At 52.8% G+C, this 22663-nt stretch overlaps 8 protein-coding genes across 8 annotated transcripts; 4 read left to right on the plus strand and 4 right to left on the minus strand.

Annotated features, from left to right (window-relative positions):
- Positions 1-106: 106 nt before the first annotated feature.
- On the minus strand, positions 107-6111 carry VTN49DRAFT_2863 (uncharacterized protein; the record flags this gene model as incomplete). The annotated part of the gene is made up of 7 exons (XM_069410635.1): positions 107-1145; positions 1196-1799; positions 1868-2077; positions 2137-5608; positions 5671-5830; positions 5953-5975; positions 6052-6111. The coding sequence occupies 7 exons, from the start codon at positions 6109-6111 to the stop codon at positions 107-109; spliced, it is 5568 nt and encodes a 1855-aa protein (XP_069269421.1).
- A 992-nt stretch (positions 6112-7103) lies between these two features.
- VTN49DRAFT_2864 (40S ribosomal protein uS7) lies at positions 7104-8150 on the plus strand (the record flags this gene model as incomplete). The annotated part of the gene is made up of 7 exons (XM_069410636.1): positions 7104-7211; positions 7291-7322; positions 7405-7503; positions 7575-7659; positions 7724-7791; positions 7848-8003; positions 8057-8150. The coding sequence occupies 7 exons, from the start codon at positions 7104-7106 to the stop codon at positions 8148-8150; spliced, it is 642 nt and encodes a 213-aa protein (XP_069269422.1).
- Positions 8151-8592: 442 nt separating this feature from the next.
- VTN49DRAFT_2865 (uncharacterized protein) lies at positions 8593-11048 on the plus strand (the record flags this gene model as incomplete). The annotated part of the gene is made up of 4 exons (XM_069410637.1): positions 8593-8639; positions 8705-8740; positions 8806-9093; positions 9155-11048. The coding sequence occupies 4 exons, from the start codon at positions 8593-8595 to the stop codon at positions 11046-11048; spliced, it is 2265 nt and encodes a 754-aa protein (XP_069269423.1).
- A 325-nt stretch (positions 11049-11373) lies between these two features.
- VTN49DRAFT_2866 (uncharacterized protein) lies at positions 11374-12171 on the plus strand (the record flags this gene model as incomplete). Its single annotated transcript, XM_069410638.1, has 1 exon — positions 11374-12171. One exon carries the CDS (start codon positions 11374-11376, stop codon positions 12169-12171), a length of 798 nt encoding a protein of 265 aa, XP_069269424.1.
- Positions 12172-12536: 365 nt separating this feature from the next.
- VTN49DRAFT_2867 (uncharacterized protein) lies at positions 12537-15554 on the minus strand (the record flags this gene model as incomplete). The annotated part of the gene is made up of 1 exon (XM_069410639.1): positions 12537-15554. The coding sequence occupies one exon, from the start codon at positions 15552-15554 to the stop codon at positions 12537-12539; it is 3018 nt and encodes a 1005-aa protein (XP_069269425.1).
- Positions 15555-16155: 601 nt separating this feature from the next.
- VTN49DRAFT_2868 (uncharacterized protein) lies at positions 16156-17855 on the minus strand (the record flags this gene model as incomplete). Its single annotated transcript, XM_069410640.1, has 5 exons — positions 16156-16420; positions 16481-16995; positions 17044-17482; positions 17536-17732; positions 17784-17855. The coding sequence occupies 5 exons, from the start codon at positions 17853-17855 to the stop codon at positions 16156-16158; spliced, it is 1488 nt and encodes a 495-aa protein (XP_069269426.1).
- A 365-nt stretch (positions 17856-18220) lies between these two features.
- On the plus strand, positions 18221-20203 carry VTN49DRAFT_2869 (uncharacterized protein; the record flags this gene model as incomplete). The annotated part of the gene is made up of 1 exon (XM_069410641.1): positions 18221-20203. The coding sequence occupies one exon, from the start codon at positions 18221-18223 to the stop codon at positions 20201-20203; it is 1983 nt and encodes a 660-aa protein (XP_069269427.1).
- A 607-nt stretch (positions 20204-20810) lies between these two features.
- VTN49DRAFT_2870 (uncharacterized protein) lies at positions 20811-21329 on the minus strand (the record flags this gene model as incomplete). Its single annotated transcript, XM_069410643.1, has 2 exons — positions 20811-21263; positions 21318-21329. The coding sequence occupies 2 exons, from the start codon at positions 21327-21329 to the stop codon at positions 20811-20813; spliced, it is 465 nt and encodes a 154-aa protein (XP_069269428.1).
- Positions 21330-22663: the final 1334 nt, after the last annotated feature.

Below are 22663 nucleotides of genomic sequence, written 5' to 3' on the forward strand. Positions count from 1 at the left end.
AATTCATATATAGGTAGTTTAATAGCCCCCCACACTATGCATCAATATACAGGTGTTGAAGCACATGCAAGAAAGTGATGTATGTCCATTTCCGTCATTATCCCGCCTAATCATATCGGGCCGGGCTCATCTGTCGCTGGTACATGAGCGCTTCCTGCGGCCAGTCACCGGCCCAGGCTGTCGGGGTGGTCGGCCCCGATGATGCCGCCGTTCCCGGCGCATCGTCATCCAGGCGGAGCGAGGCCATATCATTGCGGAGACTGCCGTTGCCGTCACTGTTGGCGGTGGCGTAGGTGTGGGTGGATCCGTCGTGGGCAGTAGTGCCCGACGAGCCCGAGGTCCCTGGTGGAGGTTGGACCTCGATCGTCGGCGACGGTTGGATGGTTTGCTTCGAAAACTCGGGCCCAAAGTCGAAGCCGTCGTCTGGGCTGACGAGCGGAATGCCGCTGCCGCTACCACTGCCACCACCCTTGGGAGTGGTGCCGCCGTTGCCGTTGCCGTGTGCAGCAGCGGAGACGTCCACGTTCAGCGGCGGGGGAGCCGACCGTTGTTGGTGGCCGGCGGGGTCGCTTCGACCGTCAGAGGGACGTGTGGGCAGGGGCTCATGATACGCACCGTGATTCAGAATCTCCTGGAAGTGCTGTTCCTCCAGATCCTCCTGCGACGGGTATGGAGCGTCAACTAGCTGGTGACGCCTCGGTTCCATGCTCGATGGCGGCTGCGATACCGGTGCCGGTGCCGGCGCGGGCGCAGGCGGCGGTCCACGGGACATTTGTTCGTGCTCGGGCACCATACTGGATCGTCGCTGGCTGCCGCTACCATCAAAGCTTCCTGTCTTGGACCGCCGGATATAGCGCGCGTGCGACTCTCCGGACTGCGGGTCGCCGCCGTCAGCGTCCCGGATGCTGAACTGCGCAATCGTGCGCATCTTCCGGGTAACCCATGAGCCGAGGATTTTGCCTCTTTGCTTTTCTCCAAGGCGGGACCGCGGGAAATCGCCTTGCGCTACAAACGCCACGATGTCAACGACTATCTGATGATCATTGAGGATGGCGTTGACAATGACTGGAACAAGCGACGCTAGGTACGACTTGCGAGTCACCTCAACAAGGACCACCACGAGTCCTCCCGCTTGGAATACAGCGCTGGGCACATCAGCACATATGGGAACATGCATAAGGGAATAGGTACGTACCATCCACCTGGCACAATGTTCCGGTGGCATCTCTCGACGGAAGCCTCAATATCCATGGGGAAATGATTCAGGCCGTTGACCTCAAATGTCTCGCCGATGCCGCCCAAAACAAACAGCACCTGCATCTCCACAGGTTGACCGCCAGGGCCGATCGGTCGCGTCACCGTATGAAGGAAGCCTAGATCACCGGTGCGAACATATTTCACTGACGTATCGCCGTCGACGATGCGCCCATTGAATCTTTCTGCATCAAACTCCTGCTTGCTGCCATAGAAGGAATTGACGCAGGCATCCGACTGCACCCAAATCTCGCCGTATTCGCCGACGCGACACAGCATACATGTCTCGGGATTGACAATCGCAATCTGCGTGTTTACCGGAACCATTCCGGAATCTTGAACACGAAGTGCCGTCGGATCAACGTCCGGATCAACCGGGTAGACCAATCCCCGCCGAAGGGCCCGGATATCCAGGTAAAGTTCAATTGGCTCAATGCACATGTACGATCGAGAGACGATCATCGGATTGAGCACGTGCGAATAGATCGTGTTGATGGCAGTACGATCCAGTGCTGCCGAGGCGAAATGCAGTCGCACTTTCTGGTCTGTGGTGAATTCAGTACGCATGAGCATCATATCAGAACAAATTTCTGGACATAGAGTAGTCTCTTACACAAATCCACCCGAGGACGACCATCGGTCGCGATCATTAGATTCTTCAGCTCTTGCAGCTGGAAGCCCTTCGCCGTCATAGCGCTGACAGCGTAGTCCAACATCTGCGCCGTCGCGTATGTATCTTTGATCTTGTACCGCGCTAGCGTAACGAACAATGATGTTGGGTTCTGTGCAAAATCGACGGGGGATACAAGGTATGTGGGCGCCCCTGTGAGCGTATTAGTCAGTTGATGAAACTTCTGCTCGAACGCGACTCGGGACACTAACCAATGTAAATTCCCATCAAACATGTGTGCAAAAATCCCAAACCGACGGTGCTTCGGACACTCCCTAGCACCGGACGGGAACTCGTCATCTGGCAGGTTTCCTTCTGTACCTTGCACATGGCCATGAGGGCGTCGTGATTCAGTTGAACAGCGATCCGTCTCTGGTCAGCTGTCCAGTATGTCCAGATGATGGCTGGATGCGATGTCTTCAACCAGGAGTCCTGCACGACATATCCCAAGTCGCGGCAGCTGTGAGATTGCTTTGGTGGCTTAGTCGTGTTGTAGATCGCTGGGACGCCGATACGGAGAACCTGAGCTGACTGCTTGATGTACTGCGATACCGACTTTTGCTTTAACACGTGGTCGACGTCGTTGTTCACAATGATTGCTTTGACCCCAAAATCCGACACAACATGCAGAAAAGCCGGGGCGTCCTCAGAAAGCCGATTCTGATCGATCGGTGCCATCGGGATGGCGATCACACCAAGGCAAAGGCAGGCATGGACGGCATATACATATTCTTCCGAGTGTGTATACATCAGAACAAGATGATCGCCTGGCCGTACCTTGACCTTATTCTTGAGATACGTGGCAACGGCAGCCACTTTACTATCGAATTTCTTCCATGTGATCCCCTTCCCTTCGCGGCCGCGGCCATCAATCGAGCAGTAGCACAGTTCGTCGCCGTGTCGGGCTACGCGCCAATGCAGCAAGGACACGATGTTGCTGAAATTGTTGAGCGGTGTCGACGTTCGATCGTCCATGACGACGTCTCGGTAGTCGACGCCGGAATATTGCTTGTCCTCCATGGCCAACATTTCTTGTCTACTCGCTGAAGACGAGGGTGACCACAAGCCGCCCACAGGGTCGACGCCCAACGGCAGGTTCATCACAGCTCGGTCAGCGCCGAACTTGACGTGCACGCAGGGTAACGTCCCATTGTCAAACTCTTTGCGACAGAGCATGTTTCCGATCTCCTGGCGGCCGTTCTTTACCACCCGAGGCAGTGTATTGGGCGCAGCGATCATCACGCAATACACGCGAAGATGATGCTCCTGGTACAGGACTTCCATACACCGCTCCGATATGGTCTCGAGAAGGGCCATATCCAGCTGGCGAGGAGGCCCACCAGATTGAGTGGGCGCCGTGGACGCCGCATAGGATTCCAGTACGACGACTGGAAGATGCTCCTCGTTCACGAATACATCGAAGGCCGAGCAGTCATTCACCTTTGGGACATTTCTCATTATACTGAGAATCAGATGCTGAACAAAGAAGTATCGATGCTCAACAACTTCCTGTCCATGCTCGACCCATTCCACTTTCTGTCGCAGCCGATCTTCATAGAGGCCCAAAACAAACACCTTGCCGTCGATGATGCAGCCCAGAAGACCCGTCCGAAGGAACTCTGGTTCTACCAGCACCGGCGTCGGGTTACCCGGCTCGAATTTGTAGGGTCTGGCATGGAAGATGGTTTCGGTGTGTTTGGGCAGTGCCCAGAATCCACCTGAAAGTGAAGGCGAATCGACCCAGATCTCCCCAATGACATTCGGAGTGCATAGCAAATTGGTCTCTGGGTCAACGACGGCCAGCGTCGCATCCGGAATGGGATACCCAAAAGCGCCGACACGGACTGTGTTTGTACGGGATTCAGCCTGTTTTCGAGCTTCCTCTCCCATAGCGACCACGACCACCTCATTGGATTTCAGGGCCTCTTTGTCCAGCAGGACCTCAGCCAACTGATTTTTATCGTCGTCTTGTTTTTGGGTAGTAACCGGTTTGCCGCCGAGCAAACTGCTCCCAAACCCATCATTGCTGCTCTCCGTCTTTTTCTTCTTTTCTTCCTCCTCTTGCTTTGACTCTTGACGCTCCTGAGAATGTGACAGCGGGCACCCCAGCCGTTCCTCTCCCCCTAGCCAGTCCCGGACGCTGATGACCATACCGCCATGCTCTGGAAGGCAGAGCATTGGGGCAACAATTTCCCTTGCACGTGGATTCCGCATTGGCCGCAGCCATCGATCGGCCAAGATTTCATGGAACTCGCAGTCCACGGTGAGCGTATCAATGAGGCAAAGCTTGACGCTGGAGAAGTTCGGTTCTGAATTCTTCTTGAAATGCCGCGTGGCCATGGGGTCTTGTTGGTAATTGTACGCCACGCGTTTCAGGCCTGGGTAGTCTGCAGCCATGATGGTCGCCCGGTATTTGGTGATCAAATGTGCATACAAGCCAGGGGTCTCTAGCGCTTGCTGTTCCAGCCACACAGTGGTATGCCCTCCATACACAGTAAGAAGCACACCGAGGATCATACCGATGCCCTGCCTGGGATCCATGTAACTGATTAAACTTTCTCCATGTGGCAACCGCTGCGCCGACTTGCCGTGTTCACCCGGGGCAGATGCAATGATGGCGCTGAGACATGCCATCTGGTGCATGATAGTTCGATGGCTCATCACGACTCCGCGGAGATCTCCCGTGGGCGCCCTGGAGAACTCGATATACGCCAAATCGGGGACAGCAAGAGGAGGGGTGTCGTCCTTTTTCTTGGGATGATAACTCCCAAATTCATTGGTCTTCCACCATTCTACACCTCTGGGCCATTGAAGCTTGTGCGCGGCGATGTCGCGTTGAAAGGCCTTAAGATTGTTCTCGGTGGTCAAGGCTAGATGCGCCTGGGTTGAGGTGAGAATGACATTGAGACTAGCATAGTCCTCGAGGTTGTTGATGGGCACAGCAACGACGCCGGCAATAAAACATCCCATTAAAGCGACAGCGAATTCAATAATCTCAGTGTCCCGGTACACCAGAGCAACGCGGTCGCCACGATACAAGTTGCTTTTATCGCGGATGATTTGAGCAACTTTCTCCGCGCGACTGGCAAGCTTTTCCCAGGTAATGGAGGCGGTCTCCTTTCCTTTCTGGTCCAACACCCAGTAGGCCGGCTGCTTGGGATGTCTGCGAGCGCGATGGCGCAGCACCGAGGGGATGTTGTCGAAACTCGACATGCTCGTGTTGGGATCATGGGGATCCTGTGCCGTGATCTGGGCATCGCGCGGTTCTAACGGCATCAAATGATCCAGCATGACCCCCGGCATCTCAGGAGCCGGCGCCATCGGCGGTGGCGCGTTAGCCGCCGGAGAGAACGCATCCGAATGTGAGTAGCGATGGTACCCTCCACCGTAACTTTCCCTGTGGTCGTCGTTCTGGTGGCCGGCAAAGTCCGAGAAGTACCCTTGCGAATCCACCATGGTTGACTGTCTTGTGTGGCCGCCGCTGTGATCATAGGGATCCTGTGCTGACTGGTCGTATTGGACGTCATATTGCGTTTCCGGATTGAAGGCATAGTTTTGACTCAACAACGTGGCCGTGCGAGAGTTTTCATTGCTGGCTTGCTGAGCGGGCTGCTTCGGGAGGAAAAGAGAGTCCACGGAAGTCCTGGAGGCGGCACGCTCCGGTAACTGTAAGGAGGCCCGCTCCTGTGAGAGACAGGGATGAGTTTGTCCGTTGAGTGCAGAACAAGCAGAAATGTCGCACTTACCTGTATGTGTCCCGAATACTGATAGCCATCGCCGGGATAGCCCGAATATCGCTGGGACGAAAGGCGCTGCGGACTGTGTACGTTGATCACGGGTGCTTGAGAGCCACTGCCATCCTGTCCAAAATAGTAAGAGTACAACTGCGCCTTGCGCTTCTGATACCTGCATCCACGGTAAGCGTGTGCAACGCGAAGGAGACGACATGCCGAATTGCCCCACGGTACGGCGCCGGACTGAGCCCGCGGGTGTATCGATCTAGGAGAAGCTTTTCAAGGTGCGCGTACCCTTTCTCTGTGATATCACCCTCCTAGCGATCGCAGATGAGGTTAGACTCTAGAGCGACACGAGTCATTCAGAAAACGCAAAGGCCACGGTGAACATACCTCCAATTCGCGCTCCAGCTCCTCGAGCGCGGCACGGAACTCCGGGTTGTCTTCGGCCATGGTTTTTCTTTACACAGCCAATATCGGAAACTCAACAAATCATCCGAGAGCGCATGGGATGCAGCCAACCCGGGATCACCACTTCTACATGGAGGACAGCAGGCCGTGGTCAAAGCCGAAGCGTGACTAGGGCGAAACAGAGCGGGACTGTAACGGTCGGCCGGGCCGCGGGTGTCACTCTCACGTGAGCGAGAGTAACTCCTTGCGTCGGGAGGTTTTAGGATGGAGATGACTGCGATGAAACGAGGTGTGATGGTCAGTTGTTTACTGATCGAATCCGCCTGAACTGCGATGGCACATCTAAAACGTCTAGCGCTCGAGACCGCCGGTGCGATGATGTGAATGACCGGTTGACCGATAGAGCTGAGGTGTCTCTGAGGGCTGCGGATGAATGTAAAAGATTGTAAACTTTCGACAGGACCAGCGATTCGTCCTCATATATTCTTCTCTATGAAATTTCCGCGTTCCATTATTGAGTCTATGTATTAGAAATTCTGATCTGGCTATCTGTGAACGGCCTGCAGTGTCTCAGAAAGAGCGAAGCTAGCCATCGAGGGGCACAAAACGGTGAGACGGTGACAATGCCAGTTGACTATAGAGGAGCGATAAATCACCGCATGACAGTTCGCCAGTAACTGCACATGTAGTTTTAAGGATCAAATCATCTTCCATACTACCTCAAGTCCAAGTTGTCACCTGAACTGATGGTTGTCGACGATCGAAGGTCTGAATTGAAAACGAGCTTTACGAGACCGTCATCAAGAGCGGTTTGATGACTAAGGACTGAATGGGCTGTCCCAATAGGGTTAAGTGTAATCACCTGACTAATAATTCGTGATTGGCTCAGAATTTCTATGCTCCACACACAAACGGCAATCCGCTAAGCGAGCCACACCAGCAAATTCCTTCTGCTCAGCGTCCAATTTCCATCGACGACCGCTCACGCTCGACGCTCTGCCTGTCCTTCTCGACAATCGACAACAGCGTCAACCATGTCCGACACCGGCGAAGTTGAGGTCGAGAGCCCCGTTGGCTACTCCAACGTCATCCCCAAGGACGTCCAGACCGACTCCATCAAGCTCTTCGGCAAATGGAGCTATGTGAGTTTCCTTGCGCAACATTGGCCATTGCCAGCGGGAATGGCTGGCGCCGAAGGAAAGACATGCTGACCATCGACAGGATGATGTCGAGATCAGGGACATTTCTTTGACGTACGTGAATTTGCCCGAGAATCGTCGACTACAAATGTCAATTGCGCATGGATGATAACTGACGCCGGTTTGCGCCTTATAGCGACTACATCCAGATCCGCTCGCCGGTTTACCTGCCGCACTCCGCCGGTCGCTATGCTTCGAAGCGGTTCCGCAAGGCCCAATGCCCGATTGTCGAGAGGTAATGCTTCCGTGGACGGTGTTCGGACCTACGCTGGAACTGGGGTTGCTAACGTATCGGGTGGCATGTAGACTGACCAACTCGATCATGATGAACGGCCGCAACAACGGCAAGAAGCTGATGGCCGTTCGCATTGTTGCTCACACCTTTGAGATCGTACGTTTCTTGCGCTCTTTTTCAGACCTTACGGAACCGTCATTCTGACCACCCTGGCGAATAGATCCACCTCATCACCGACCAGAACCCTCTGCAGGTCTGCGTTGATGCCATTGTCAACTGCGGCCCTCGGTATGCAGTTCGGTTTCCTTCAAGACCAACAGAGTAATGCTAATAATCTCCGATAGTGAGGACTCCACCCGTATCGGCAGCGCCGGTACTGTGCGACGACAGGCCGTCGATGTCTCGCCCCTCCGCCGTGTCAACCAGGCTATTGCCCTCCTGACGATCGGTGCTCGTGAGGCCGCTTTCCGCAACGTCAAGTCCATTGCGGAGTGCTTGGCGTATGTAGTCCCACCGCTTGCTGACCTGGAAGAATACTAACTCTGGGATCCAGTGAGGAGCTCATCAACGCCGCCAAGGGCAGCTCGAACTCGTACGCTATCAAGAAGAAGGACGAGCTGGAGCGTGTCGCCAAGAGCAACCGGTAAAGGGATACCTGGGTGTTATGTGGTTGCATTGGGTCTTTCTTTGCGGGTTCGTCAGGTTCCATCATGTACGCGGCTGTGTAGGAATATAGCAGCCCTGAGACACAGGACTAGAAAATATATGGTCGGCTGTCGTCACGTTGAATGCTTATGAAAAGTTGATATGCACGACAAGTGTTCTACTCGTAGGGAAGATTGTGGGATCTACCTGCCAAAAACAACGTAATATAGCCATTGGAACGGAGTGCTGCTATTCCAAGCATGAAGTTTCGTAAATTATCTCCGCGAAGTAGTTTGAAGATCTGATAGTGATGGTATCTATTCGGTGTTGATAGCGGATCCCACTATCAGATTTGATAACGACCAGCCCAAACAAAAAAAAAATTCGCATCAACTCATCATCCACGTTTGACCTGAATTCTCTACAAACAACAACTCCAGTGCCATGGGCAAGAGAAAACTCGGCGCGCTGGAGAAGGTCGAGGCAGACTTGTGAGTTTCAGCAAAATCGGGGTTGTTGGCTGACCGTAGCGGCTGATCAAACTTCGCAACTCCAGGCCCAACCTCCAGCAAAAAATCCGACGCGATCCTCAGTGAGTAGCCTCGCCGGCCTGACGATGGTAATTACGGTTGCGATGTTAATCGAATCATGGCGCAGGTCCTACGTGGAAGATTTTCGCTCGCAGTACTACCAGTATGAGAGCCATCGCGAGATCGTCATGGCCGCGCCTTCTGGCAGCGCGGAGGCTGGTCTCATCTCGCTCCGGGAGCTCATCGATTTCATCGCACATGTGGCCGACTGCTACCGCGATATCACGAAAGATTTCCCGCAGCAGTTGATGGACATGCTCATGCAGCACCATACAGTCCTGGAGCCGGAACTCCGAGAAAAGATGGTTACGAGCCTGGTGCTGTTGCGGAAGAAGGACATTATTGATTCGATAGCGTACGAATCTACCGGTGAATCCTTATGATGTGTTGTGTTGCTAAACTAGGGTTGTGTCTAGTCTTCTCAATACCCTGTTCCCCATCCTCATCTCGACCCCTAGCAAAACCCTGCGCGAGCTGCTCTACAACAAAATTCTTTCCGACTTGCGAGCGTCTAATGCCAAGGCTACGAACCACAAACTCAACCGGACCATGCAGACCGTTCTCTACAATCTCGTCACTTCCGACCGGACATCTCCCAAGGCGCTTTGGGCGATCAGGATCACACGGGAGCTGTGGAAGCGCCAGGTCTGGACGGAAGCAAAGGCTGTCGAGATCATGAAGGAGGCAGCATTGTCGGACAACGAGAAAGTAATCGTCGGTGGCGTCCGTTTCTTCCTGGGCAGCGATAAGGAGCGCGAGGAGTTGGAGGACGAGAGCAGTGAGGAGGAGATAGACCTCGGCCGGATCCGACATCAGACGGGAATCAATAAGAAGACCAAGAAAAAGCAACGGCAGCTTGAAAAGGCAGTCGCAACTGTGAAGAAGAAGCAGAGGAAGAAGAATCAGCCGCATCTGCTCAACTTTTCGGCTCTACATCTCCTCTACGACTCTCAAAGCTTTGCTGAAAATCTGTTCGAAAAGCATCTGCAGAATACCAAGTCGAAACTCAACCTCGAGCAGAAGCTGCTTGTGTTGCAGTTGGTGTCGCGCTTGGTTGGGCTGCACAAGTTGACCCTGATTCCACTCTATTCCTACTTCCAAAAGTACCTGACGCCTCGTCAACCATCGGTCACGTCGTTCCTGGCCTCTCTGGCTCAAGCTACACATAACCTTGTCCCGCCTGATATGATCGAACCACTGATTCAGAAGATTGCCAACGAGTTTGTGACCGAAGCGGCGGCTGCGGAGGTTGCTTCAGCTGGTCTGAACGCCATCCGCGAAATCTGTGTTCGACAGCCGCTGGCCATGAACGAAACATTACTCCAAGATTTAGTACTCTACCGAAAGAGTAAAGACAAGGGCGTCATGATGGCGGCGAAGAGTCTACTTGGTCTTTATCGAGAGGTGAATCCAGAGTTGCTGAAGAGGCGCGACCGTGGCAAAGATGCGACATTAGCCTTGATGTCTGGAGAGAAAAAGGAAATTCGCTTCGGAGAAGAAGCGCCGGGAGAAATTGAAGGCATTGAGCTACTTGAGAAGTGGAAAGAAGAGGAGCGGCGCAAAAGACGAGCCGAGAAAGGCTTGCCTTCTGATGCGGAAGATGACGAAGAAGAAGAGGAGGACGAGGACGCAGGATGGGACAAGTGGGAAGTGGAGGAAGATGACAGTGACGATTCTGGTGGCTGGATTGATGTCGAGAGCGATGAGGACATCGTGTTAAGTGACTCGGACGACGAAGAACGTCCGAGCAAGAAACTCAAGCAGGATGATGAGACATCTCAGGCGGACACCGAAAAGGGTCAAGCCACCGAAGACTCGCAAGCAACCGGAAGCAAGCCTGTCAGCAAACTTGCAACGACAAAGATTCTCACTCCCGCGGATCTGGCCAAGCTGGCGGAGCTCCGACAAACCGCTGCCGTAACGGCGCAGCTCCCATCAGTGAAGGCACAACGCGCCAAAGCCGCAAGACTAGCGGCCGCCCAGCGTCATGCGGACGACCCGCTGACAGCCGAAGAAATCGAGAGGATGTCGGCCTCCAAGACCAAGCAGACTCGGGAGGAGCGAATCGCGCACGCCAAGGAAAACAAGCCAGATCGGTCCGAATTCAAGAGCAAAGCAGCGCGCAAGAAGGAGCGCAAGGAGCAAGAAGGGAAGAGCTTGACAAACAAGGAAAAGGCGCGCAAGAAGAACGTGCTGATGACGCTGGGTAAGGCAAGGGCCAAGAGCAAGCGCAGCCTGATCGAGACGCGGAAAGCGCTAAAGGCTCATCGCGAGCGGCAGAAGCGAGGAGGGCGACGGGGGAATTGGTGATTGGAACGTGTTATGTACACTCATTCTACACTATCTACGTCCAATATAGAAGACCATGTTCTGGATGCCAGAAGGGCAAAAAACAAGCACCTCTACAGAAACCCTTAGCCCCGAGCCCTCGGAGAGCCCAGAATAAGCAAATCACGTGATTATATTCCGTAAATGGCTATATTGGAGTCGCGTCAGTCCTCCGCGTTAAAGCGCGTCACAGCGCGCCCAGCCCTCCTCAAGCTCTTAACCACTTCGTTTGTGAAGAAAACCAGCCCATACCCCTCAAAACCAACAATACCGCATCCTCCAGCAAGCATACATTCTCATTACCAAAATGTCCCAAGCAGCAGGAACCATGCACTCGTCCAAGAAGCGTCGATTCCAACCCCGCATCACCAGTTACTTTTCCTCGACGACGACGACGGGAAATACCGAGTGCGATTCCAGCGTTCCGCACAAGAATTACTCCTTGCAAACACATAGTGCGACGCCCGCGCTCTCACCAGATATCCTCTCAGGCCTCCTGGGTGTCGGTGCACGGGTACGAAAATCTGTTGCGGAGGGGTACAAGACGGAGCAGTCGCTCGCCCGTCAGAAAAAGCTGAACGAGTACCAATACCCTACCGCAACAACGTTGCCTGGAAACAGCAACGGTGGTCGGTGTTACGCAGAACTGGAGCCATTCTGCGGGATTCATAAAATTGGGAACTACGCTGTGCAGACCTTCCCGCGACCACTGGAGGAGTACAATTACTCGGATAATAGTCGGAATATTGTCGATGACGAGGGGGACGCGTTCTCGATTCCGTCTAGCAGCCAGGAGTCTATGGCCTCACAGTTGAGCAGCACTAGCAGCAACAAGCGGACTCTTGCAATGGTCCACTCGGATGATGAGGACGAGGACGGAGTGCAAACCCCGCGCCTGGACAGTTTAGCTTTTCCGTTACATCGACCCGTTCACACAAGCGCGCAACGACAACAACAGCGCAGACGCGTATTTCGGAGCCCTAGAATAGGGACGCCTGTCTCGTTATCTACTCAGACCAGTGGTGCGGACGCGATGGCCATGGACACGGATGAGGATTTTGGCGAGGCTACGTTTCTGCGCAGCAGGGAGGAAGTTGACTTTTAAAAGGATGGTGATAACGATAACTCTTTTCTTGTGCTGATCGGATCATGCTCGCTCGTTTTGTCATTCTTTATTTTACTGTTCTGGATCGGACTGGACTGGACTGGGGCTGAAAGGGACAGGTGTTTTGGCGTTGGAGGGGAGTGTACAGGATTGCTCAAGCCGGATTCCTTTACAATGATTCGTTTAGTGGTCATGATGAAAAAGCATACGCCTGTATCATAGTTTCCAGGGCACAAGTGGAACACTGGATTTCTAGAAATGAATGAATGAAACCATGCAGTAGAGTCTAATTAACACTATCAACAAAGCTGACTGCTAAGTATACAGACCAAATCCATACATCATGCATGAACGCCTCATCATAATTATAGCTCATCCTTGACCGACGACGTCGTCGACGTGGATGTGGACGATGACGCGGTCGAAGTCGTCGTCGACGATGACGTGGATTTCGTCTTAGCACCCTTGTTCTTCTTCTCTTTCCCTTTCTCCTTCTTGGCCTCACCCTTTGACTTGGACTGCTGGTCCGCCTTGGTGTAAATCTGGAGCAGAGCGCGCTGAATTTCCTGTGCGCGCTGCGCAATGTCGGCAACCGTGAGGACGGGGTCGTCGGACGGCTTGAGCGCGGATTGTTTCTCCTTCTGAGTGGTGAGCCATTCGGTCGCGGAATTGAAGACCTGCTGCAGACGGCTCAGGTCGGCAGGAGTGTAGACCGTGTAGGTTGGTGTAGAAGCTGATGGCGATGCTGAAGAGGTCTCCGACGAGGCCCCACTGCTGCTGGTAGTGGCGTATGGGTCCTCGTCTAGATCAGGCTCCCCGGTGGCAGCGGCAGAGGTGCTGGCATCGCTGCTGTTGGATTGTTCGGAGCTAGAGCTGGAGCTCAACGCCGATTGCGCCGAAGAGAATGCTTCCTCATCCGCTTTGATCTGCTGTGAGACCATCTCCAGCACTGACTTTGCCCCCTCGAGAAGCTTTTCGAGTTGCGCAACCTGGTCATCTCGCGCTGCGTTCTCTTCCTTCCTGCGGACCGCCGGGTCGACGATCTCCTTCAGAGACGACAGTTTCTCCTTCAATGCCTTGATCTTCGCTTGCTGGCCATCTCCATAGAGCCAGTCGCTGATATCTTCAAGTCGTCCTTTGAGTGTATCAGCTTGGCCGTCCTTGAGTGCGATAACAAAATCCTCATCTTCCAGCAGGCCACGCGCGTGATAAACGAATGCTTCCAATTCGTTGAACGCTTCCTCGCGCTGTACGCGCTCGCGATCCGACGCATCGAACGCAGCCAAGCGCTTCTTGATTCGGTTTCGCTCCGCATCTGACAATGGTGGTCGTCCCAGCGGTGACGATTTCAGGGCGATCGGAATGGTCTCTACTTTCGTCTTAGCTTCATTGGCTGCCTTGGACTCAGTTGCATTGACCGCACTCGACGTCTCCGTGGCCGACGAGGTCGAGGTCGAGGTCGAGGTTGAGGTCGATTCTTCCTGAGATGTAACAGATTCTGGTGTTTCGCTCTTCTCCTCCGCGAGTGGCTTTTGCTCTTCTTTCTTCGAACCGAGTCCGAAGAAGCCTTTGACATCGTCCATGACGCTACTCTTCTTGGTTTGATCAACCTCGCAGCTGACGGAGCCAGCGACCACTTCCGGCTGACCATCCACCGGGCTCAGACGGACAGTAAACCTGGTGGTGACATTCGCGGGTGCGCACCCAAACTGACTCTTTAGCTTCGCGACAGACGCTGTCAGGTTTTGAGTCGCAACGCTTGTAACCGGAACCTCGACATGTTCCTCACCCGCGGGGATCAGCTGGTAGAAGCGGAACTCAAAGTCTTCCAGGTTCTTAACAGTCACTTCTTTCTCCACGCCGACCATGGAAGTTGAGGTGAACAGTTTTTGCTGCCTCTCCTTGCCTTCAGAAGTCCACTTCACCTTGACAGCGTAATGGCCAACATCAGCCGTACGAATATCCTTCACTCTGAAGCTGGGACTCAACGCGGCTCCCTTGAATGCCGCTCCAAAAGCAGCAGCCTCATCGGCATTTACACTGTTCCTCAGTTTCTTTGCGTCTCCAACAGCCTTTTCAAGCTGTTTTTGAACGAATGGCGTCCGGGTCAGCCCGCCGTGGAGGATTACCGAGTTGATCTTGTCTATTCCCAGGCCAGCCGTGGCCAACGCATCATCCAGGGGCTTCCGAACACGACTAGCGTGTGCCTCGGCCAGTTTTTCGAACTCTGAACGCTTGAGTTCGTATTTAAATGTCACATCGTCATCAAAGACGCCTTCCAATGTTGACCCCGTCTCGGTATTGGCGCTCAGAATATGTCGAACTTTTTCGGCATCCTTCCAGAACTTCGCCATTGTCCTTCCATGACCCTTAACGTCGGCTGCAGTTGTTCCCTCTCTTAACTTCTTACTCGCGAGTAGCTTCTCTACCATATCATCCACAATGAGCTGGTTCAAGGCATCGCCGCCAAGAGTCCTGTCGTATCCTGTGCCCAGAACATGAACCTCTTGAACGGTCTTGTTAAAGCGCCCCAGATCCTTGATAGTTCGGCTTTGAAACCGTAGAACAGTGGCGGTCGTCGACCCAGCGCCCGAGTCATAAATAATATGGTACTCAGGCTCCTGGCCATCTGTGACGCTAGGGAATGTCCGGATCGTTGCGTAGTTGAGTCCAACTGCCAACCCATCGCTGATCAATGCTTCCACGTTCAGACCTGCGAGTTCCGCGGCTAATTGAACGCTCCTCTTTTCTTCTGCTGTATAGAAGTTTGGATACGTGATAACGACATCCTCGATAAGGCTCCCCTCTCCAGCAAGGCGCTCGGCGTTCACCTTGATCTGCTTCAAGAGCATGGCTAGTATCTCTTCAACCATAAAGGCATCCCTGCCCTCGGAACTTCCTAGCTTGTTACTCCGCAGCCCGACAGTATCCCTGTCGCCGGGGGCTTGCTCAAGGCGTAGAGCTGGGAACCGGCTCCTGTAAAGATCGACAATGCCATCGTTGTCTGTGAAGGAGACCCCAAGAAGGGTCTTCAGGTTGATATATACATCATCTGGGAATCGCGGTGCGAGGGCGAGCGCGTCACCACCGTAGAACCGTTCGGGAAAGACGGCGTCACTCTCACGGGCAGGCTTAAACGCAACGGCAGCAGATTCCTTGCGCTTCGAATCTTTCGTAGGAACGATCTCTAGCGGAATGCCAGGTTTCACCAGAACAGCTGTCAAGTACTCGGTCCCGAAATCGATGCCCAGCACGGCAGAACCCGCTGCCGATGCTGGCGTAGCAAAACACAAGAGGAATATCAGAAGCGGCGCGATAAGAAGACTGAGGAACGGAGCGGACGTTAAACGTGGCCCGTTTCTTCGGCGAACGTGCGTCTGCATATTGATCTGGGTATATTATTGATTTGCCGGGACTTGCGCCCTGTTTGCTGCTCAATGGCACCGGGATGGCATGCAAAGACGTAATGTATTCTGAAGATTCTGTCTCTGGCGATTCAGAAATCGAAGCTCGATAAATCAGCGTGACCACTTTGGAGAGGACAAGGTTATCGTAGGAACTAGCTCGGAACAATGGACGAAATCAAGGTGGTTCAGACGCCACAAAGGCTGTAGAACAGTGCTGGGGAAAAACAAGATCGCTTCTATGGCTGCTCAAGATTCTTAGCCATCTTTTAGGAACAAACGTCCGAAATGAACAATGTGGACACCAGCTTCGAACGATGCAGAGAGGACACTTTGCGTCTTTGCCATCGAGGGCCCAGTATCTCAAATGCAAACATTTCCAAAGTAGGCATGTTTGCATCTGCCCTTCAGATGCCTAGACCAATCACATAGCATAGCTCCACCTAGTCTAAACCCTAGGCTAACGTTATCGAAAAGATGATGAAATCAAAGCTGGAATCTTTCAGTTTTTCTGTTCATTGAGACTCTATGGAGTACGAGTATCTCGGATCTCTTGCAGTTCTCAGCTCGTTTTATTATTTTAGTCATCATCATCTGAATCCGAGTCACTCATCCACCCTTTGTCGTACTGTTCTCGAAGTTCTCCCAAGCCGTTTACTAGCGCCTCTCGTTCATCGATTCCAACGGTCCGCGTAGCTACAGTTTGCAGCTCCTTCAACGTATCCCGAACTCTTAGTGTTGTTGTGAGAGCGGCCAAAATATTGGCACCAGATTCCGATTGGAATGTAGGGAGCATATCCCGAGGGTAGCTATCGAGGAAAGGGAACCGTAATGGAACCAAATGTCTAGAGAAGGACTGAATTAGCATTTGTGTCGATTGAGAAGAACAGGGTTCCATGACGTACTTCGCCACCTCTGGTTTCGATGCGTAAACTCGTAGCTTTCGCTCTATTTCCGCATCTGTCTCGGGCTTCTCATCGCGCTTGCCAGCTGGAGCGTCTCCACGAAATACCTGGACCTGAGTGAAGACGCTAGAGCTGTCGGATGATGTGCCCTGGAATGTATAGTCGATATCAAAATCGGTAACTGCTTCGTCTGACTCGAAGAAGTCTGCCAATAATGTCTCGCTCTTTTGCGTGTTCAAAAACGAAGATTGCAACGAGAAGATTGTCTGCGTTCCGCCACTCTGACCGGCCAACGCAGCCTCGAAATCATAATGTCGACGAAGGCGAGCGGGTAACGTAGCAGTTTCAATGGCCGCTGCGACAATGCCGGAAGTATACCATTCTGATTGAAGATCAATGGAGACATAACTGGGAATCGAACGGGGAGGATCCATGAGAGGACAATATAAAGATACCTGCGGTGCGATGGCATATAATGTCCTCGCAATATTAGACATTTTTAATAGCTGCTTTTGCTGTACAGTGTTAGAGCGTAGTAGGATAATTGGAGATATTGTACGTACCCGTTGCTGCTTCGTGCCGTCTTGCGCGGCCCATACCCATAGCCCCGTTTTGCCATATTCATCTCTCAATCTGTCGACATACCTAGCAGCAAAGCCGCCCCAAGCATCATCAGATCCGGTAAATATCTGGAGAGCGCGAAGCTGGTCGCACTCTTCGGCAAAGGGCCGGACGTCTCGATCCAGCAGGTCGTGTTCTTTGTCCAGATCCCGGAACAGGTCTTCCCCGATTGACCAGTTGTCAAACGGCATCAACTGGGAGTGGAGTTCATATTCGTTAAGTTGAACTATTGAACGAGGGTGGTAGAACAGTCTATTGAAATCGGACCAGTATCTTACGGTCTCGGATGTGAGCGGCGGTGGAGTAGTGCCTTCGTCTAAACTCTTCTGGTACTCAGCTCGCGGAATTTCTGGCTGCTTTTCAACGACCTGGGCACCATCCCTGGAGCATGAACTCAGTCGGCTGCTAAATCCAATCCTGGCCTTTTGACTTACCATAGGGCGGTGGGGTTATCATCTGTCAATTCGTACAAGGCATTGTATTTACGTAGAGTACCGAAGCCGCCTTTCAGATCATAGATCAATGTCCGGGGAGTAAAGGTCTCGCTACCATCAGCACCGATGCCAGGGCGAAAATGGACATCGTGATCTATCGGAGATTGCTCGTTCTCGCCATATGTGAAATATGATTCCTAGCCCAAACGTCAGAGCATGAACTTGCCAATATGTACATGCAAAACAACCTGGAGATTCCAGAAATGGGTAGCAATATAATTACTTCGCTGGCCTAGCTGGAGAGTGATCACTTCATGCATTCTGAGCCAAGACTGGGCAAACCATCGCGCACAAGTTGTCGATCAACAGCCATCAGCACTTTTTTTCACCGCGGGGGTGATCGCCGATAAGCAGCGATAACTTGTCCACGTGACATGAAGGAAGTGGGTATAGTCACGTGACTGTTGCTACGGCAACCAACAGCCAAGAATGCAGGGTTCACCACGAGCGGGACGCGGGCGCCTCCTGTTTTGTTGTCTTTCGCTCCGCCGAAAACACACCAGAATCGGTACCGTAATTAGATCCTGGCAAAGCGACCACTCCGGTTTAGCTTGCTCAATTACATTGCTCATCTGCTGTCTTCTGGCATGACACGGCTGCTAGCGTCTTGACATTTCAGGTCGCAATGGATTCATCACCGGGCTCGACGTCGCTCTCGCCCACAAAAGGGCCCCTGTTCCCCGCGACGCCGGAACGAATAAACCAGCAAAAAATCGCAGCATCACCGTCGATATTTTCCGATGACAAGCGCTCGCCAGGAAAACAATCAGACGTCCAGGCGAAGATCGCCATGTTGAACAACCTCTCGCGCCAAGGAAGTTCCACCGGAGGTACAGCCGCGTCGCAAAATCATAAGCCAGCTTCGGCTTCATCCGCAGCCGCTCTGCAACGTGCTATCTTGGGGCGTGAAGAAGCAGAAGCAGCGCTCGCCGCGGCCAAGGCAGAATTGGAGGACGCGAAAGATCGGGAGCGGCGGCTCAGTCAACGGCTAGAGTCGCTGGTCGAGGAATTGCAGGCAACGAAGCAACGACAAGCTCATGAGCGTTCGCTATTCGAAAAGGAAGTTCGAAAAGCGAGGAAGGAAGCGTTTCGCTCTAGCTCGTCACTGGTCAAGGCTCAGGAGGAGCTGAAACTGTGCAAAGCGGAGATCAAGAGCCTCAAGGAAGAGATTCGCTCGGAAAGGGACTCCAAGGAAAAGGCAAAGCAAGAAGCATTTGAGCGTGCATATGCATTGGCTGGCTTAACAGAAGAACTTCATGGGTTGAAGGACCAATTGAAGTCCTTCGAAGCAGCCGCCCGATCGGGTTCATGGCAAGCGCACACTGTCCACATGAACCAGGAGGACAGCGATCGGAACTTGTCCCCGAGGGAAGAGGATGCTACACGAAATCGGTCGTCTCGAAGACCGAAGAGAAGTGCGGATGCCATCGAACTTCGGAGTTCAGCCTTCCGAGAGAGCGTTCACGAAGATGAGACTCCCCCGAAGAAGGCTCGACTTTCGTGCTTAGCTTCGGACAAAGAAAGTGAGGACCCGGAAGCTGAGGAAGACCAAAGGGACCTCATTGAACAGCTCCGAGCCGAAATTCGATGGGAACAACGGCAGCGACGGAGAGCTGAAGATATGATCCAGTTCATGAAGATGGAGTGCCAATTCAAACGATGCTCATGCCGAATCGCCGAGGAGCAAGGCTACGACTACGTGCACGATCGCGAATGGGCGGAAGCCCATCCCCAGCATCAGACTGATCCCAATATGGAAAACGAAGATTCGGAGCCCCATGACATGCCAGAAGAAGACTCTGCTGAATCAGCGCATTCACCAGTCGGCAGCCCTGCATCAGCCAGGACCCCTCCGACACCGCATGAAAGGGATGATAGGCAGATGGCGCGGCCCGCAAAGGCATCGCGGGAGTCGATTGTGACTTTCTGCCCGGAGACCGGCACCTTCAAGACAGTCCCATCGCCGCCGCATCTAGATGTTCATCACGACCTTCTGGAACGGAGTCATGCAGGGCCACTTGTCCTTCCCAATGCCGATGTACCAGAAGAAATATCGGCAGAAAATGCGCGATCATCTACTCCAGAAGGGTATCCCCAGTCTCATTACATCGATATCCCTTCAACCCGGCCCAGGCAAATCATAGAATCTTCATTCGGGCATCACGACGAATCAGCCCCATCAACAACCAATGAAGAGAATATTTTCGAGGACCGGCCGTGCAGTCGGAGATCGGCTATGACACCGGTAGAAGACTATCCGGGTACCACAGACCGACCCATTATCCAGACTGTGCCTCTACGGACCGAGGATCACCAGAGCCGCGATCCTTCGGCCAAGATTCCCGGCACTCCAGTCACCCGCGAGGAGGCTCTGGCACAGATCCGAGCACGACGGGGACGGGCACGCACAATGGTCAAACGTTCAGCCAGTGCCAATGCAGCGCCTCCTATCCGCACAGGTGGTGGAATGAACGTTCCACCAATTCGAGGAACACAACGAATTCCTGGAGTTCGCGTCGGCTCCGAGACAAAGAGTGAACCTGACGTTCATTTTGGTGGTGATCGACGGAAGGACGTCCCTCCGCATGCCAGCGCTCGACGACACTGAAAGTCAACCCTACTCCTTTGACCGTTCTATCCTTTTCTTCTACGTCTTTTGATTATTTCTTTCGATAGTCCACTGTTTAGTACCATTTGCTTGATTTGATGATTATTAGCCGGGCGTTGGTGCAATGGTGCTTTTTCTCTTCCTTTTCTCATGGCATCTTGCTACATTGAGCATAAGGACGGAGTACATCAGCAGCTCTTCAGCGAGTTTCCTTTTGTTTCTTGTCTTTTGTGTTTTGTAGCTGGGAAACATGCATAACCTGCATTAGACTGGGGGGGCGTTTGCATGGTTGCATGTGATATCCGTACCGAGATTGCTCATTGAAAGCATGCCGGATCAATGAAATAGGTTCGGGAGTTGCAGTCCAGCAATCAATCATTATTAGTTTTCTCTCTCGCCATTATACTGCCGGCACGGTATTCGCTTACCACACTTCTTTCTCTATTAGAAGTACCTTTCTGGATCTTGAGGTTATCGCTGTGCTGAGGGTTCCAGAACTATTTCTAATTTGATATGCCCACGTACAAGAATCCCTTCTAGCAGGTCTTATCCTGGAAAGAGAACGGTTTAGCCGTTACGAAGCAGAGTGCCGGCGGAAGTCAGGCTCTTAGTCCAATTTCACCCAGACGGAATCAAATGCAACGAAGTTTCTCCGCACACACGGTGTACTTTCCGAGAAACCAACAACGTCCGCTTCGACAAGAGGCTCATCGATACAGCCGGCGACTTCGTGGAGGGCGATGCTGCAACCATCGCACGGCGTGGCTGAGGTGATCTCAACCTCGACGGAGACAGAGCGGGAGTCGGCATTATTAGGAGTCACCTTGGGGACAGCAACGCACTCGCCAGCCCGGACATCGACAGGCGGAGAACGAACAGTCGCGACGGCAACATCACGAGGTGAGCGGATGTTGTGATGTTTTTGGCCCGATGATGGAATGGTTGAGTTCAGCATGATATTGGATTTTCGGGGACAGTCGCGGTAAAAGTTCACCCAGACACGCGCGGTTGTGACGGCGGCTGTGAAGCGGATGCAGAACGAAAGAACACAGAAGGAATACTGTAAGTGAACCATCAGTAGAGGGAGAATTTCTCAGGAAGCGCGAGGGCATACTATGAGATGCATTGTTGAAGACAGACGCAGTGAGTGTCGAGTAGGGTCTCTTCTGGCACAGGAGATCGTGTATTTCTGAGGGTCAAGACGGCCACGGAAAAAAAAAAAAGAGGAGAAGACTGGCTGAGCAACCAGTGACGAGTCTCGTTTGTCTGGCATGTACATAGTAAATGTTCAAGTAGATTCATTTACAGTCAGTCCCTCGAGGATCGAATTGCTATCGTGTATGGACACTGAAATGCTTTTGAGGATTTGACGAACATGTAGGCTATGCCACATTCCAGGCCTGGCAACGTCACATTCCAAGCCCTGTTTGACGGCCAGCTCTAGAAGCTATTTCCGCGGTAGCAATTTGATAGTAGATCTTGCGGTTTCACATTCCTGGAGTGGCTTTTCTGTTGATGCGTCACTCCTGATGGTGCTCGAACGTACTCTGCTGGTCTCAGATCCATACCTGGTGGCTCAGGTTCTGTCCCTCGCTGCAAGTAGTGGAGTATGAGCAGCCTTAGATCTGAACAGACTTGTACTCACGCCCATGAGGCGTCTCGAGTTGTTGGGAACCCGTGGGAGAACGCCGACAGATGGTTAGTGTCCAGGAAGGGAACAATACCAAGTCACTTTTGATAGTTATCACCTAGCACAAAACCGTGATATCTTCGTGCTGATGCACGGATTGATCGAGCTTCGAAGATGAAAAACCGTGATTGTGGCATTGTTCAAGTTTGAGCGTCAATTGGTAGCTATTCTGTCAGTCTTGAAGGCGAGACGCGACCGAGGAGGATAGCTCATTATAGTCACTCGTTTTTTCTGGGCTTCTGACAATGACGCTGCCGTTTTACCCACCCAACTCATTGCCAGCACTCCGATCTCCTTGAGCCAGACAATTCAATTTTGCGATCGTTCGTGCAGGCCACAGAGGGTAGGGGTGACCGTATGCAGGTCCCGATGAACACATACTGCATGGCTGTGAAGCTGACCAACCAAGAACCTCGAAAGCGTCAAGGTGTTGGGTGTGTGCTGTGTGGATGACTCGTAATTGTAGTGAACTCACCTAGGTCATGTCTACCATAGGCCAACGTTTGTCTTTACATTAGCTACAGCCCTTGTCCTCACTCCTCAGGACGATAATCCCCTGTGCATTGGGCTACGGCCTACCAAGCTACCAACAAACTGGATCTGTCGCCGCCACCATGTTGGTTGTCTCGATCACCAAATTTGGTTAGCGTATGTAGATCACTACGACGTTTGGGCAGAAGTAATTAAGATTTAACTACGGAGGAGGTGGGGGGTATTTGTCTGGTACAGAGAGCATCAAACCGCCGGGCTGGCAGCATGGTAGGGTTTGT

Source organism: Thermomyces lanuginosus (genome assembly GCF_041956635.1).
Source record: "Thermomyces lanuginosus strain ATCC 200065 unplaced genomic scaffold VTN49scaffold_27, whole genome shotgun sequence".
NCBI classification, from domain to species: Eukaryota; Fungi; Ascomycota; class Eurotiomycetes; order Eurotiales; family Trichocomaceae; genus Thermomyces; species Thermomyces lanuginosus.